At 37.9% G+C, this 14,306-nt stretch overlaps 1 protein-coding gene across 1 annotated transcript in view; it reads left to right on the top strand.

Annotated features, from left to right (window-relative positions):
* Positions 1 to 5,051: 5,051 nt before the first annotated feature.
* Positions 5,052 to 14,306, top strand: part of 7B2 (Secretogranin_V domain-containing protein 7B2) — a 44,965-nt gene continuing 35,710 nt past the window's right edge. Inside the window, exon 1 of the mRNA XM_089238702.1 lies at positions 5,052 to 5,133. Within this exon, the coding sequence (XP_089094828.1) occupies positions 5,069 to 5,133 (65 nt within the window). The 5' untranslated portion in view covers positions 5,052 to 5,068. The remainder of the gene's footprint in view (positions 5,134 to 14,306) is intronic.

The raw sequence follows: 14,306 nt of genomic DNA, 5'->3' as shown, positions 1-14,306 counted from the left end.
ATGTGAGTTACCAAAAAGTGATCTAGAATACAAGAGACCCGGGCAAGAGGGAAAGAGTGACGAAAAAAGAAATTAAAAAACATAGGCGCGTTTACACAGGCTGAATGGGCTATAGCTCTGCAAATTTAAGAAATAAATGGTCAAGAAAATTGGAACAGGATGAGAGAAGGACGGCAAAATTTTTGTAGCCCACAGTCAACTAAACCATGAATTGACCTCTGGTCATGTGAATTTTTAGAATTGGAGATTTTAAAAAATTTTGGTGTCTAACTAAAACCTAAGCTGCTGCCCGAGGGCACCGCACGCCTTGCATCCTCGCTTAAGCTGCCCCTGGAGACATAACATCTCAAGTGACGATCCTTGGAGCGACAAGAATACCCGGAAGGCCCAACTAGAAGGTCCCGATATACGACCCCGACGCTTGAAGGAATCCGCGGAAAACAAACCAACGTGGCGAAACGTCGCCTCTTCCAGTCTAACGACCAAGAGATATTGGGTGCTATGGGACTCCCTTGCGATAAGAAATGGTGTTCATTCTACAAAAAATGGGAGTCAGAGGACGCGGAAAGATGCTCAGATGGCAGCTCATTCTTCCCAGAGGCCGAGTAGAAGTTTTGAAATACAGGGTGTTTCAAAAAGAATCATCCGGTTTAAAAAAATCATAACTATTCAGCTTTTAATCCGTTCTGATCGAATAATGTATAAGTAGAAAGAGGGAAATCTCGAGTTTCACGCAGTTGCCGACAGGTAGCGTTAACGCTCTTCCTTCGGCCGCCATTTCAGTGTTTGTCAAGATGGTAACTGCGCAGCAGAAATTGTTTTGTGTTCTAAGCTTCGCGAAGTGTGAGTCCGTAACAACTGTTCATCGTACTTTTCGTCGACAATACCTTGGTGTTGAACTTCCTACCGCTCAGAGCATTAGGCGATGGTATAAACAATTCCGAGACACGGGTTGTCTGTGTAAAGGGAAATCCCCTGGCCGTCCCCGCATGTCAGACGAAAATGTGGAGCGCATCCGACAGAGTTTCGTATGTACTCCACAGAGATTCACTCGCAGTGGTTGCAAACATGCTCGTAAAAGTTTGGGACGAATTAAACTATCATATAGACATATGACCTTAATACTAAAAGCGCTGCCAAAGTGGAACTGAGCAGTTGAGTAGTATAATATGATATCTCTTGTATGTTAGAGAAGCCGTATGTCAGGAACTCGCTGTCAAGCGTGTATTGTCAAATCACTGCTGGTGAATGCGTTAAAATACCTGTTTTAAATAAATCTGTGACGACCTGCATTTTGGTTCGACTCTTACTCATTTCAAGAACCAGGAACGGGTTTAAGTGTTTTGTTTCCCGGTGCGAGAGCAGCTTTGCGGCCCTCTAAAATGGTTTGGAAAAGCCCCTTCAGCAAAAAAAAAAATTCACGTTTCTAAGCGCAATATTAGCTGAGATATTCGAATTTAAAAAACGGAGGAAAGTTGAAAAAAACAGCATTAAATGCGGGTAGAATGGTTTACTCTATTTAACTCTGTTTTTATCAACTTTACTCCGTTTTCCGAATTCAAACATCCTAGCGAATATTGCACTTAGAGACATGGAATTTTTTTTGTTGGCATCAGGAGAGACAGGGCAACAATTTTGTAATTAGGTTCTTGAGCACATGATGTCTATAAAAAGTTAACATTTTTATTTTAATAAATATACAAAAAAAACTCTTGCAACACATGAATGGCATATCTGAGTACTACACGTTATTTGGAAACTTTTTCTAATTGGAAGTATGCATGGCCCCCACAAGGGGTGGGCTGACAAGGCTCCAGCCCTGGGGCCCGGGACGATTTTCACTATTTTTTTGCGTTTTCACGCTATAAATTCATCATAAAGGGCCCCGTGAAAGTGGGGTCGGGGGGGGGGCCCGCAAAAGATCCCAGCCTAGGGGCCCTGCTATAGGATGTGGGGGCCATGGAAGTATGCCTCTAAGATGAACGGTTTGCCAGTAAAATACCATACGCACTGTTACCTATGCACCCTGTGTATATATATTAGGCGTTGAGCTAAGGATCTGTTCGCATTCAAAAAGCAAAAATTAATAAAGGTTCATGATTGGCGAAAATGTGAAATTAATGAAAGAAATACATAATTCAGAATAAATGAAAACATTCCCAGAATTAATGAGGGGAATAATTGAAAAACAATGGAAGAAATAATTGAAAAACAATGGAAGAAATAATTGAAAAACAATGGAAGAAATAATTCTAGAATTCTTATACAAAAATCATAAATTATGAAATTAATATTTACAGAATTAATAAAAATTCAGAAATCCTGAAAAGAAATAAGTTTCAGCATTAAAAACAAGTTTTTTCGGAAATTTTGAGCCCCTGTTTGATGCGGGGCCCTGGCTCACAGGCACTGAATGGTTTCAAAAATTGCGAAAACGAAATACTATTTTGTTATTTAGGAATTTTTAATAAGAATTTTTTATTTGATCATTTTTGTCGCACCCGGTTATTTTCTGTACACGATGGTTAATTAGACCGGGACCTACTGCACAACTTATTGCTGATTCCGAACGGCAGCCTTTTTTTATACTCATCGAGAGGTTAGTGCGCTAAACACTTGGTGTGGGACTCCCTGCTGTAAGCAATCTTTTTCTGTTGTGTACCCCTGTGTCAGTAGAGTTTCTGACAAAGACGAATCGGGTATCGAACTCGCGACACCTCTAAACATCCTTTGGTACTTCAAGCATCATCGTATCTCATCGACCTGAGAACCAATGAGGTTATTGCTTGCATTTTTCAAGTTCTGAAAAAAGATCTTTTATCAAACATTTATATAGTGTAATCCCAGCCTTAGGGGCCATTCAAGTATTACGTAAGCAGATTTTTAGCCATTTTTGACCCCCTCCCCCCTTGTCGGCAAAATTTCGTCAGCAGCTTAGAATATTTCATATCTTCAAAAAGGGTAGTTGATGACGTAAGCAACCTTCAAACCCCCCTCCCCCTTGTCATCAAAAGTCAGCAAATCCGAAACCCCCCTCCCCCCTCGATGCTGACGTAGTACTTGAATGACCCCTTATGAGAAAAAATTCAAATCGATTTTCGCAAAAGAAGGCAGAATTATGAAGGATATAAGTATTGTTTTGAAAAATCACCTTATGCCTTTTACAGGCTCTCTTAAATTGTTTGATCAGCGGATAGCTGTGCAACAATTGAAATTTGAAAGTATGTTTCTAGTTACAAGAAAGTTTTCAAATGACGTGCAGTTCCTTAAAGTGAAGAAATTTTTTTAACCCTTTCACGACAATCTATATTTGAACTATCGGCGATAAATCTCAAAAACTGGTTTCTTTATTCGCATGTTAGAAAACAAGGGGGAAAAGATGAGTGCAGTAGATTCCTCTTTCGTATTTTTGAAAAAAAAAAATCTGTTACGGGGGAGGGAGGGGGGAAGAACAAATATTTAGGCCGATGCCAGATGAGCGTAATTATCCCCGTACGCGAACATTCACGCAACGCACAAGCAGTTGTCAGACGAGCACTGTTTTTCGCTCAGGAACCAGTTTCATAATAGGCCTTCCTCGTTCCAACAGAAAAAGAACTAAAACTCAATTTCTGGAATGCGAACTAGTGTGTAGTAAAAAAAACACTCGAAGTGTTACATGAAACTTGTGACATTCAAAAAGAAAATACAAATAAATGTCTTTAAAAATAATGTCAACTCGTCAAACTAATAGTAAATGAGTTGGGAAAATTACCTGTATCAACGTTTTTGATGGAAGTAACGAATTCAAATGAATTCCGTTTAAAAACGGGAAAAACCGGGACATTTTGGCAAAAAAGTCGGGACAGCCAGAGAAAAAACTTGGAAGGATTTACACACAGATGTGCAACAGGTTTTCAAGTGTGAGAGAATCGGAAGGGGATAAATTGAACGAACTTATTTTGGAATTGATCCTAAACATTTAAATTTTAATTGAAAGTATGCATGATAAAATTTTTAAAATAATTTGCGAAAAAAAAAGAAAAAAATCAACTATTAAATCATGACGCGTTGTAAAAAATGTTTCTCTGGCAGCATGTTCATTTTGATACAGCATTTTTTATATTTACTATTTTATTATTTTTATTTTTTTTTTTAACGTGATCCTCACACATTCCCAAGGCATCAGCATGATCCGTCCAGGAAATTTGTTAGTGTTAGTAAACATCCATGCCCGAACCGGGATTCGAACCCAGACCTGCACAGTGAGAAGCTAGTTCCCTATTTAGCTAAAGTGTGAATTAAATTTTGATGTTGCTTTCATTCATATTTAAAAAAAAATTCTCCATACTTATAAGAAGCACTATCTATTTATTATTTATTAAAATATAGCCTTGTACCAGTGAATCGAAAACGGTGTGTGCCGTGGAATATTATTTGGAATACCCTTTTTTCTGTAAATTATATAACTGCTGATGTGTATTTAAAGTGCAACAATCTTTATACGACGAACTTTCATTTAATGGAATTTCCACCAAAAGGCTCACGTTGTATGGGGACTCGACTACAATGTAAATCTACAGAAATTCGTAAATCCACGTGAATGGTTGTTTTTTAGAATTATTTAGAAAAAATTTAAGCATTATAAAAACGGTTTTCCTGCATTTAATGCGGTTTTCCCCAAACTTTTCTCCGTTTTTCGAATTCAAATATCAGCAAATATTGCACTGAGAGACGTGGAATTTTTTATTTATTTATTTTGGCATCAGGAGAGACAGGGCAACAACTTTCTAATTGGGTTTTTAGGCACAGGATGTTCGTATAAGAAGTTAATTTTTTTTATTTTAATAACTATACAACCCCTTGCAACATGAATGACGTATCTGTGTTTTACACGTTACTTGGATGCTTTTTCTAATTGGAAGTACGCCTCTAGGATCAACGGTTCGCCAGTAAAATACCATACGCCCTGTTAACTATGCACCCTGCCTACCACCAACACCAGCTATAGCCGGTGTTGATACTACTATATAGTGTGTATACAGAAACGTCGCTAGCGGAACTTGACGTCATAAAATGCGGTCGATAGATGACATTCGCACTTATCCTCTCTGAGTCGGTAGACGTAAGCCCGCATCTTGGATCCATTAATAGGTGAACTCTTTTATTTATTTATTTTTTTGCTTAGGCTTGTTATCTTTATGTTAAATGAAGCCGCACACTCAAATGCAAGAAATAGTGTTCATCCAATGATGAGAAAATTTCATGTAATTTAAAAGTTAGGCTGAATTCATAAACAGTTTTAGACAGATTGAAGTAAAATACCTTACAAAAAGGAAATACACATAGCGGCCAAAAAATTAGGAACATCCTGCTACTCACCACTTATATCGTGTGGGATCTCTGGTTTTGATGACAGCAGATATTCTTCTAGGCATGGACTCTACAAGTTGCCGAAACCGTTGAAAATAAATATTAGCCCATGCTAATGAAATGGCAGCTCTTAATTCCCTCAGATTAGAAGGTGGTGTTTCGAAGCTTTTAACAGACCTTTCAACCTCGTCCCATAAATGCTCAACTGGGTTGAGATCGGGTGACTGAGATTGGGGAGGGGGGGGGGGCATTGAAACAATTGAAACTCAGAGAATCATGTTCCTCAAACCAATCACAGATAATTCCAGTCCCGTGGGAGGGTGCATTGTCCAGCTGGACATAGTTGTCCGAGTGGCGAAGTGGTAAGATGCTCGTCTTCCACTATGAAGGTTACCATCATGGGCGGGGGGGGGGGGGCAATACCCCACCAGAGTGAAAGGTGGAGTCGACGGATCTAATGTATATATGAACTGACATCATCATCATCGTGCCCCCACCCAGCAATAATGACCGTGCTACCCCAGACTTCCAAGTCCATCTCCGCCTATGGTTACCATCAAGGTACATGGGTTCGAATCCGGGCATAGAACGTCAGAAGCAAGCTCTTTACCTACCGAGCCTGGGGCGACCACCGATGTGGATGGAGCCTTCATTTCCCATCCAACTTCACTGGTTGAAAATTGCCGTATGACGCTATATGACCAGAATTGGTGTGCGGTAAAGTAACTGGGCATAGCACCATCATCATCAGGAAATATTGTTACCATAAACGGGTGCATGTGATCAGCAACGATGTGGAGGTAGACGCTGGCATTGAAGGATGTTTCGAATGGACATAAGTGGAGACCAAGTGTATACCAGGCAAATGCTCCCCAGACAGAGATTCCGGCGTCATCCGCTTGAACAGGTGGCATGCCGGACCCATGACTTCTTGCTACTTGCACCACACACGGATCCTTCCTCCAGCATCAACATCATGGAAAAGAAATCTTGACTCATCAGACCACCCAGACCTAATACCAGTTTCACAATTGAATTACTGTTCATTGAATTAGAATTAAATTATGGAGTCCACTTGCAGACCATCTCCTGTCCACGGACCAGAGGTTGAGAAACGCTGCAGTATAACATTAATAACTAGATCCCGGAAGTTTATGCAAAATGCCATAAATGTCTTTTTTTTGCCTATTTTCAATCTTTTATTGTAAAAATGTTTTTTTTTAACTTTTCCTGCCGCAAATGCCTATTTTGATATTGTTTTATGTTTTTCCTCGAATCTTAGAAGCTATATTCTATAAAACTCGGATATTTTAGGCTTCGCCAACCTCAAAAGAATTGCTGTTAAAAAAATACTTCTTTTTGAGATGATAGTGTCAACTTGGTTAGGCTAATAATGCAGTTATATAATGTAGAAACACAGACGGAATAAATTATTTAGTTATTTTATTCAGTTTTCGGACCCTTAATATCTCTATTTTCTTTTATTTTTCCTTTTTTACATCAATTATAATTGTTTTTTCTAGTGCTCATTTTAAGCCTTTTTAGTGTCTTTTTGCGTACCTGTTTTTACAATTTTTAGTGCCTAAACTTCGGTCTCTATTAACCACTTCGCTTGCAAGCGATTGGCAAGAAATTTTGACGATTTCTGTTTGACGAATTGGCGATAAATATGATAACCTTGTTCTAACGTAATGGCATGTTAGCAAAAACTAAGGGGGAAAAAGCAGAAAGTAAGGAAAAAAGTAGAAAAGTAAGGGGGAAAAATGAAAATAAAACCGTATATTACTATACTCTCTCATATCTGTAATCAGAGCCGTCTCAAGATCATCATAGGCCCCCGGGCCAAGTGATTTTTGCGAGGCCCTGCCTAGTAAATCTCGAAAATTTTAACCAGATCTCATTTTGTGAGGCTCCTTCTTCGCTTGAGATCCCCGGGCCATGCCCGGGTGGGCCCATGCGTTAAGACGGCACTGTCTGTAATACTTATAAATACGAGAGAGTAGGTATGAAGTATATTTCTCTTTTCACCCTCACCTACCTCTTCTCTTTCCCCCTCTTATGTACATGTATATGGTAGAGCCTATTTAATCATAGAGTATAAGCTACAGTAGAAGCTTTTTCCTCCTCATCACGGAGGTAAAAAAAAACTAATTTTTTTTTCATAAGGTTGCAACAAAGTTTCGTGGTGATGAGGAGACAGGAAAGAAAAGAGAGAGAGACTTGTTTGAATTTTTACACTGGTGTTTGGACGCAATATTACGTCTTTGATCGCAAAGTGGTTAATAATCTATTGACAGACTGTCAGCAGCTCATTTCACTCCAGCATTTCTTGGTTCGTATGTAGCCTAACGGTTATTTAGATTTTAACTTAAATGGTGCTTTCAGCTATATTATTCAATGTCTCGACTAGTCTAGAGACTAAGGAAGTCAAGTACATTTTAAACTGTACATCGCTTCCACTATAGTGTGGCGTGATTTTGACTTGATCTTACATTATATCATCTTATAGAATCTATTCTGATGGAACAGAGATGTGAATGAGGATAAAAAATGAAAATGATGATTTTATTCCCTAAAACAGTGTTTCTTAACTTTATCTACTGACGGTACTTTAAATTCTTTATGATCAAGGGAGTAATATTACGTCCAAACACCAGTGGAATAAATTGAAACAAGTTTTTTCTGTGTTTTCTTTAATTTCTCTTCATCATCGTGAAGCTTTATAGTAGCCCTGACGGAAGTTGCTTCTTCTTTCCCTCTTTTCTTTCTATACTCCTGTTAATGAATTTTTCCGCACATATAATCTGATTCTTTTTATTATATACATGTAAGAGCGAAAGAGAACACATAGAGTGAGGGTGAAAAGAGAGTCTAAAAAAACCTCTTTTATCTACCTTATCTATCATTGTTCTTTCTATATTTTTTCTTTTCCCTTCTTCCTTTTTCTGGCATGCGGTTAGATTAGGACAAGGTTGCCAGCTTTATCGCCGGTTCGTCAAATAGAGATAATCCAAGTTTCTTTTGCCAAAAGTTTGCACGTGAAGTGGTTAAAGTGCCAGGTTAGATAATGTTAGATAATTTGTATTGTACTAACTAACTGTATGGAAAAAAGTTTTTTTTAAACCTATAATTAGAGCTAAAATGACCTACCAAATAATTTTCATCACAATCATTCACACACACATTATTATCGTTATATTTATATTTACTATTATTTTCTTCATCCGGTAGATAAAAGGTTATTCAGATTTTGTGATTTATATATACGAGATTTTTCTATTCCCAAGAACATCCGTGAAAATAAACATGAATCAGAGCCACACTTAGGGGCGTGCGACAGGCGCAGTCGCACCGGGCCTCGCACTTACGGTAATAGAAGTGAAAAAATATACGTTATCATTAAAATTTTTTTTTATACACACACTTTCTTCGTAGTAAACGAGGTGTCAGAACTGATTTGATTCTAGAATTTTTATCTCAATCAATTCTGGGATTTTCTCTCTCATCAATTCTGAATTTCCGTCAATTCTCGGATGTTTTTTCTCTCATTAATTTTGAATTTCCATCACCATTCTGGGATTTTTTTTCTCTCTCATTTATTTTTTATTTATTTATTTATATTTATTCATTTAATAAATAAATATAACTGGCCTTACAGGAACCCGTGTGAGGCCAGTAGGCTCTAACTTCTCAGGTGCACAATTCAAACAATAAATAAAATTAGAAATAAACAGCAGCGAATATCAGTAAAAAGCAATAACATATTCACATCTGCGAAAGGGAGAATGTGTATAACAGATGGCACAACAAATAAGTAAAAAAAAAATCCCGAACACACAAAACAAACAAAAAATGAACATGTAATCTGAATTTTAATCAATTCTGGGAGAGATTTGTTCCTGCATTAATTCCAAATTTTCATTGGGTGAGTATATATATTTGCAGCATTCCTGTATATTCTGTTATAATGCATAAATCTTTGGAGATGCCCAATTCCCCTCCTCCACAAAATCTATAAAATAGGGGCTAAGGAGCCCCGAAAATATTTTCGCACCGGGCCCAGCATCTGTTAAGGGCGGCCCTGATATGAATCAACAATAATTTCATTAAAAAAAAGAAAAACAAAAATGTGTTGTTGCATTCTGCAACCTTCACACACTGATATTTTTTAGTAGTACTGTGAATACATACTTTTTAAGATCACGAACAATCGAACTAAACGATTATAAAATGGATTTTAGGCTGACTAAAAAAATGTTATGTTTTTTGTGTAATGGTATGTGATTGTATATACACTGCTGGCCACCCACATTGCAACACCAAGAAAGACAAGAGATATCGCAACAATATTTATTCTGTAGATAACATGTTGACCAAGCATCAAATGATTAAATTTATAGACTTCTGTGAAGTGTGGTTCCTGCCAAAATCAGCAGCCAGAGTAGCCGCCATTGTTGGAGATCACCGCTGCCACACGCCTCGGCATTGATTCAAAGAGACTTTGGATGTGTTCTTGGGGTACAGCAGACCAAGCAGCTTCCACGCGTTGCCAAAGTTGATCTGGTGTGGCAGCTGGGGATGTAATCTGGGTCAATCGTTGAGCAACCATGGACCACATGTTTTCTATCGGCGAAAGATCCGGAGAGCGAGCTGGCGAGGGAAGCAATTCAATCTGGCGATTGACGAAGAACCTTTGGACAATGCGTGCCACGTGTGGTCGCGCATTATCCTGTTGAAATATGGCTGTGGGCAAGCCCTGAAGGTAAGGAAGGACAACTGGCTCCAACACCTCGGAGATGTAGCGCTGGCTTTTTAAAGTACTGGCAATGCGTACTAGAGGAGTGCGAGAGTGATATCCAATACCGCCCCATACCATAATACCCGGTGCAGGACCAGTGTGGCGGTGCATAACGCAGCTGTTCAGCATCCTCTCTCCACGGTGTCTCCAGACTCGAATCCGACCATCGTGGTGTTGCAGACAGAAGCGTGACTCGTCAGTAAAGACAATTTCATTCCATTGTGCCGTCCACATCCTTCTTTCATCGCACCATTGGCGGCAGAGACGTCTGTGGTTCTGCGTCAAGGGTAGACGAAGCAATGGACGTCTTGCGGACAGACCACTCTGCTGTAAACGGCGTCAAATGGTACGCGCAGACACTGGATGATGCGGTACAGACTGAATGTGCTGTGCTATGGTTCGTGATGTGGCTGAGCGATCCGTCACTGCCATACGCACAATACGCCTGTCATCACGTGAAGTGGTGCACTGAGGTGGATGCGATCGAACACGTCGGTCCGTCGTACCCTCCTGCATCCAACGATCACATATCCGCATTACAGTTGTTTGGTTTCGTCCAACACGACTACCGATTTCCCTGAAAGAAAATCCACAATCTCGGTAGGCCACTATCCTTCCTCTGTCGAACTCGGATACTTGATCAAAAGATTATCGCTGTTTTCTACGAGGCATAATTGATCGTTTTTTTGAAAAAACCACAAGAAAAACGCAATTGCCGTACTTTAAATCGTCGAAATCTCCAAGCCTTAAATAGCGCTTTGAAGTGGCGCCACAGGCGCGCGTGATGTGCGTCTGCGCTGAAATTCTAATCATTTGCGTATCTCACCTCCGCTAATGCATGTTGTAAATTTCATATTATTTGCATGCTTCCTTCAGGGTGTTGCATTTACGGTGGCCAGCAGTGTATTATGCAACACGTGAATGGCAATGCACATTCAACTTCAACTTCAGTATTAGACAGAGCTTTGGCTGCAACGCACATTCATTCGCAAAAACGAGTAAGATTATATCGGCAGCGTTATCTAACTCAAATGTAAGGGAAAGTTTCCACATATAACCGTTCCCGGTTTGATGACGGATCCGCACGTTGCATTTCCGCACATGGGGGAATTCGGGGACATTTCCGCGCAATCAAGTCCCTTCTTAAGTTTCTTTTTTTTTCTTTCTCTACCCCTACTTTCTTTTATTCCCTTCCGGAAGTGGATACGAGATGTATATGGGCTGTATCTCAACATTGCATTGTTAAAGTTTAACTATTTTTATCACTAGAATGTCGCATGTTTTTGGAATATTTGACTTCAAGCAATTTTTTATCATTAAATGTTCCGGGAAAATTGGTGAAACAGTGATTTTGCATAATCACCGATCACCTCGGTAAGTGAATTTTAATGTGTTTATCACTTTTATCGGTGATTAACCATAATTCCCAAATGAAGTCTCGGTATGCTTGATAAATATTAAAAAATATATATATTACTTCTGTGTTCTCTTCATTTAATTAGTTTATTATTTTGCGATACGTCTATGAGATGCACATATTTTTCCATAAAAACTAAATTAAGTGTCGAAAGATTTTCTTCACATACATAATTATGTACAGTACGCACAACTTTTAACCGAACGATGGCGATATCTTGGGTTCTATTTATTGTAAAAAAAAAGAAAGGTTAAGATCGTCCATAAGTGTATTAAGTTCATTTTTTCTTATGAACAAAATCCATTAAACTTACCAAAATAGATATGCATACTCACCGAATTTTCCACTTTCACCGTAACCTGTTTATAAATATTAAATACAGGGTGTTTCAAAAAGAATCACCCGATTTGAAATGCGTATATTCGGACAGTCCCAGCGGAGACAAGATGACTTTTCTTTCCGAGTTCGTCTCAGCATAATATCCCGAAACTAAATGTTTCCTTGATATCTTGGGCTGAGAAAAAAAACCATCTATCTCTCTAATAGACCCTTAAGATTAATTTTATATTACATGTCTAATCAAAGTTTTTTTACAAACAAATTAAAGGTGCTCAATATGCCACCTTGGGATGCACGGCATGTCTATATAGTAGTCAAATTCGTCCCAAATTTTTGTCATAAAATTTATCATACTTATTGATTTAGCATGTATAACATAAATTTAAATCCTCAATACAATAAATATTATAACTGAAAATCGTGTGAAATGCAAAATTTTTACTTTCATGTCTGAAAAATATACTTGCATTAAAATTTTTCAAAAGCACATTTATATGATGCAGGGGAAAAAAAACAGAGCTATAAGTAAGAGATAACGATTAAATGTTAAATGACACCCGAAAATTTGACTGCAAAATATTTCGTTTATTAATTCGAAAATAATTCGGTGCTATATAATGAAAAGGCATAAAGGCTCTTTTTTCGGTTGAAAAAAGAGAAACATGGTTAATAAAATCTAATTAACTATGAAGTATTGTAATAATTTTTTCAATGAATAATTTATATTTCCCGGTTGTACATATTCAAACACATACTAAAATTCTGGTTTTTTGCAATATAAGCTAAGGATTGCGGAAAATTTTGAATATCTTTCGTACTTTCATAATCAAGCAGAATGTTTGAAATGCGTTTGTCCAGTTTAGCGTACCTTATTGCATTTTTTTTTGCCCTCTAAATCCACTTCTCTTCGACTCATGAGGAAGTCACTGTTTCATAACCATTCTGATCTTTGGATTTGGTTTACCAATTATGGAATTGAATCTGTTATGCTAAATATTGCATGAGACACAATATAATGTATTATCGATGCCATTTCATTCACTACCTATAAATCAATGCTAGGAATAGAAGTGCCGCCAGCAATCTTGAAATTGATGTTGAATATCTCAAATTCTGGTAAAATTTTAACCCCAAGGATCTAATTGAGAAAGAACTCTTTGGTAATAAAGGCAGGTCAGTTGGAACCTCGGAAGTGTTTGAGACCTATGGATGCTCAGCTTCAGTTTAGTGTAGACGTTTTTAATTTTTGAATTAATTATCGAGGTGCTTAAAACAGTTAACCCTCAGAACAGAAGCGTATGCAAAAGGGGACGCAGGGGGCCCGTGCCTCAACCAAGAAGATAAAGTTAGAATATTTTTAAATATTTTTGCAAAAAATTTATATATATATATATATATATATATATATATATCGAAAGAAAAAATACTTTTATATGCTATAATTATGAAAAATTAGTTGAAAAGGCATGAGTCATAATTCGGACATTCAGATAGTCATTCACCAAGTAAATCCAATCAAATATGTCTTCAATCACATGTATGATGATTTCAGTGCCACAATTTCCTGTGGATACAGCCCCTTTATAGCTTCAGTCCATTTATTGAGAGAAGAAAAGAAGGAAGAGAGACAAGGAAGAGAAAAAACAGAATAAGAAAGACGAGAAAGGCTTTTGTTTTCTCTCTCTCGCGCAAATGCGGAAACGGACTGTGCGGATTTGTACCCAAATTCCCCATGTGCGGAACTGTCTATACACCACCGTTCCCCCTAAGCAAAATCGTAAATTCTGAAAAGTTGTTAAAAAATAATTTAAAAACTGATTTGAGTAACTCAACTCCATACCTAATAGGGCTGCAAGTGTGATTGCTAAATAAATGTTTCCTAACTAAAAAAAAAAAAAATCAAAACAACGCAATTTTTGGATTTTCATCGAAGGTGTCCTAATTCCGTGCCCCCTTTCCAGTTATTATCTGCGCATTTGTTGCTTATATTTATTAGTTATATATAATAATTAGTTGATATATATTTTCATATACAGGGTGATTATAATTAAAGTTTCCGCACTCTGAGTAGTTTTTCTCAAAAACTACTTATATCCAAATAAAGCCAAATTTTTAAGATATCTCAATGAGACCATGGGAGAGAGATTTATAAAATAAAATAAAAAGTTCGATTTTTCGACCATAAGCAGAAAAAGTCGCACTTTTTTTTATTGAATTTTCCTTTTTTTTACCATGAACCGCATAGCGTGTATACAAATTTTCAATGGAATGTCCTCCATAACGGGCGCTATATAAGTCGGAGTAGTGTCAGTATACTGCCGGGGTTAGCGCCCGAGTGGCGCAGTGGTAAGATGCTCGTCTTTCGCCATGAAGTTTCCCGTCAAGGTCCATGGGTTCGAA

The sequence above is a fragment of the Pholcus phalangioides genome, unplaced genomic scaffold (assembly GCF_987345545.1).
Source record: "Pholcus phalangioides strain wild (caught in Gottingen) unplaced genomic scaffold, Ppha-v1.0 ptg000011l_1, whole genome shotgun sequence".
NCBI lineage: Eukaryota > Metazoa > Arthropoda > Arachnida > Araneae > Pholcidae > Pholcus > Pholcus phalangioides.
Note: the sequence above shows the minus strand (reverse complement) of the source record. Positions and strands in the feature narration are given on the sequence as shown.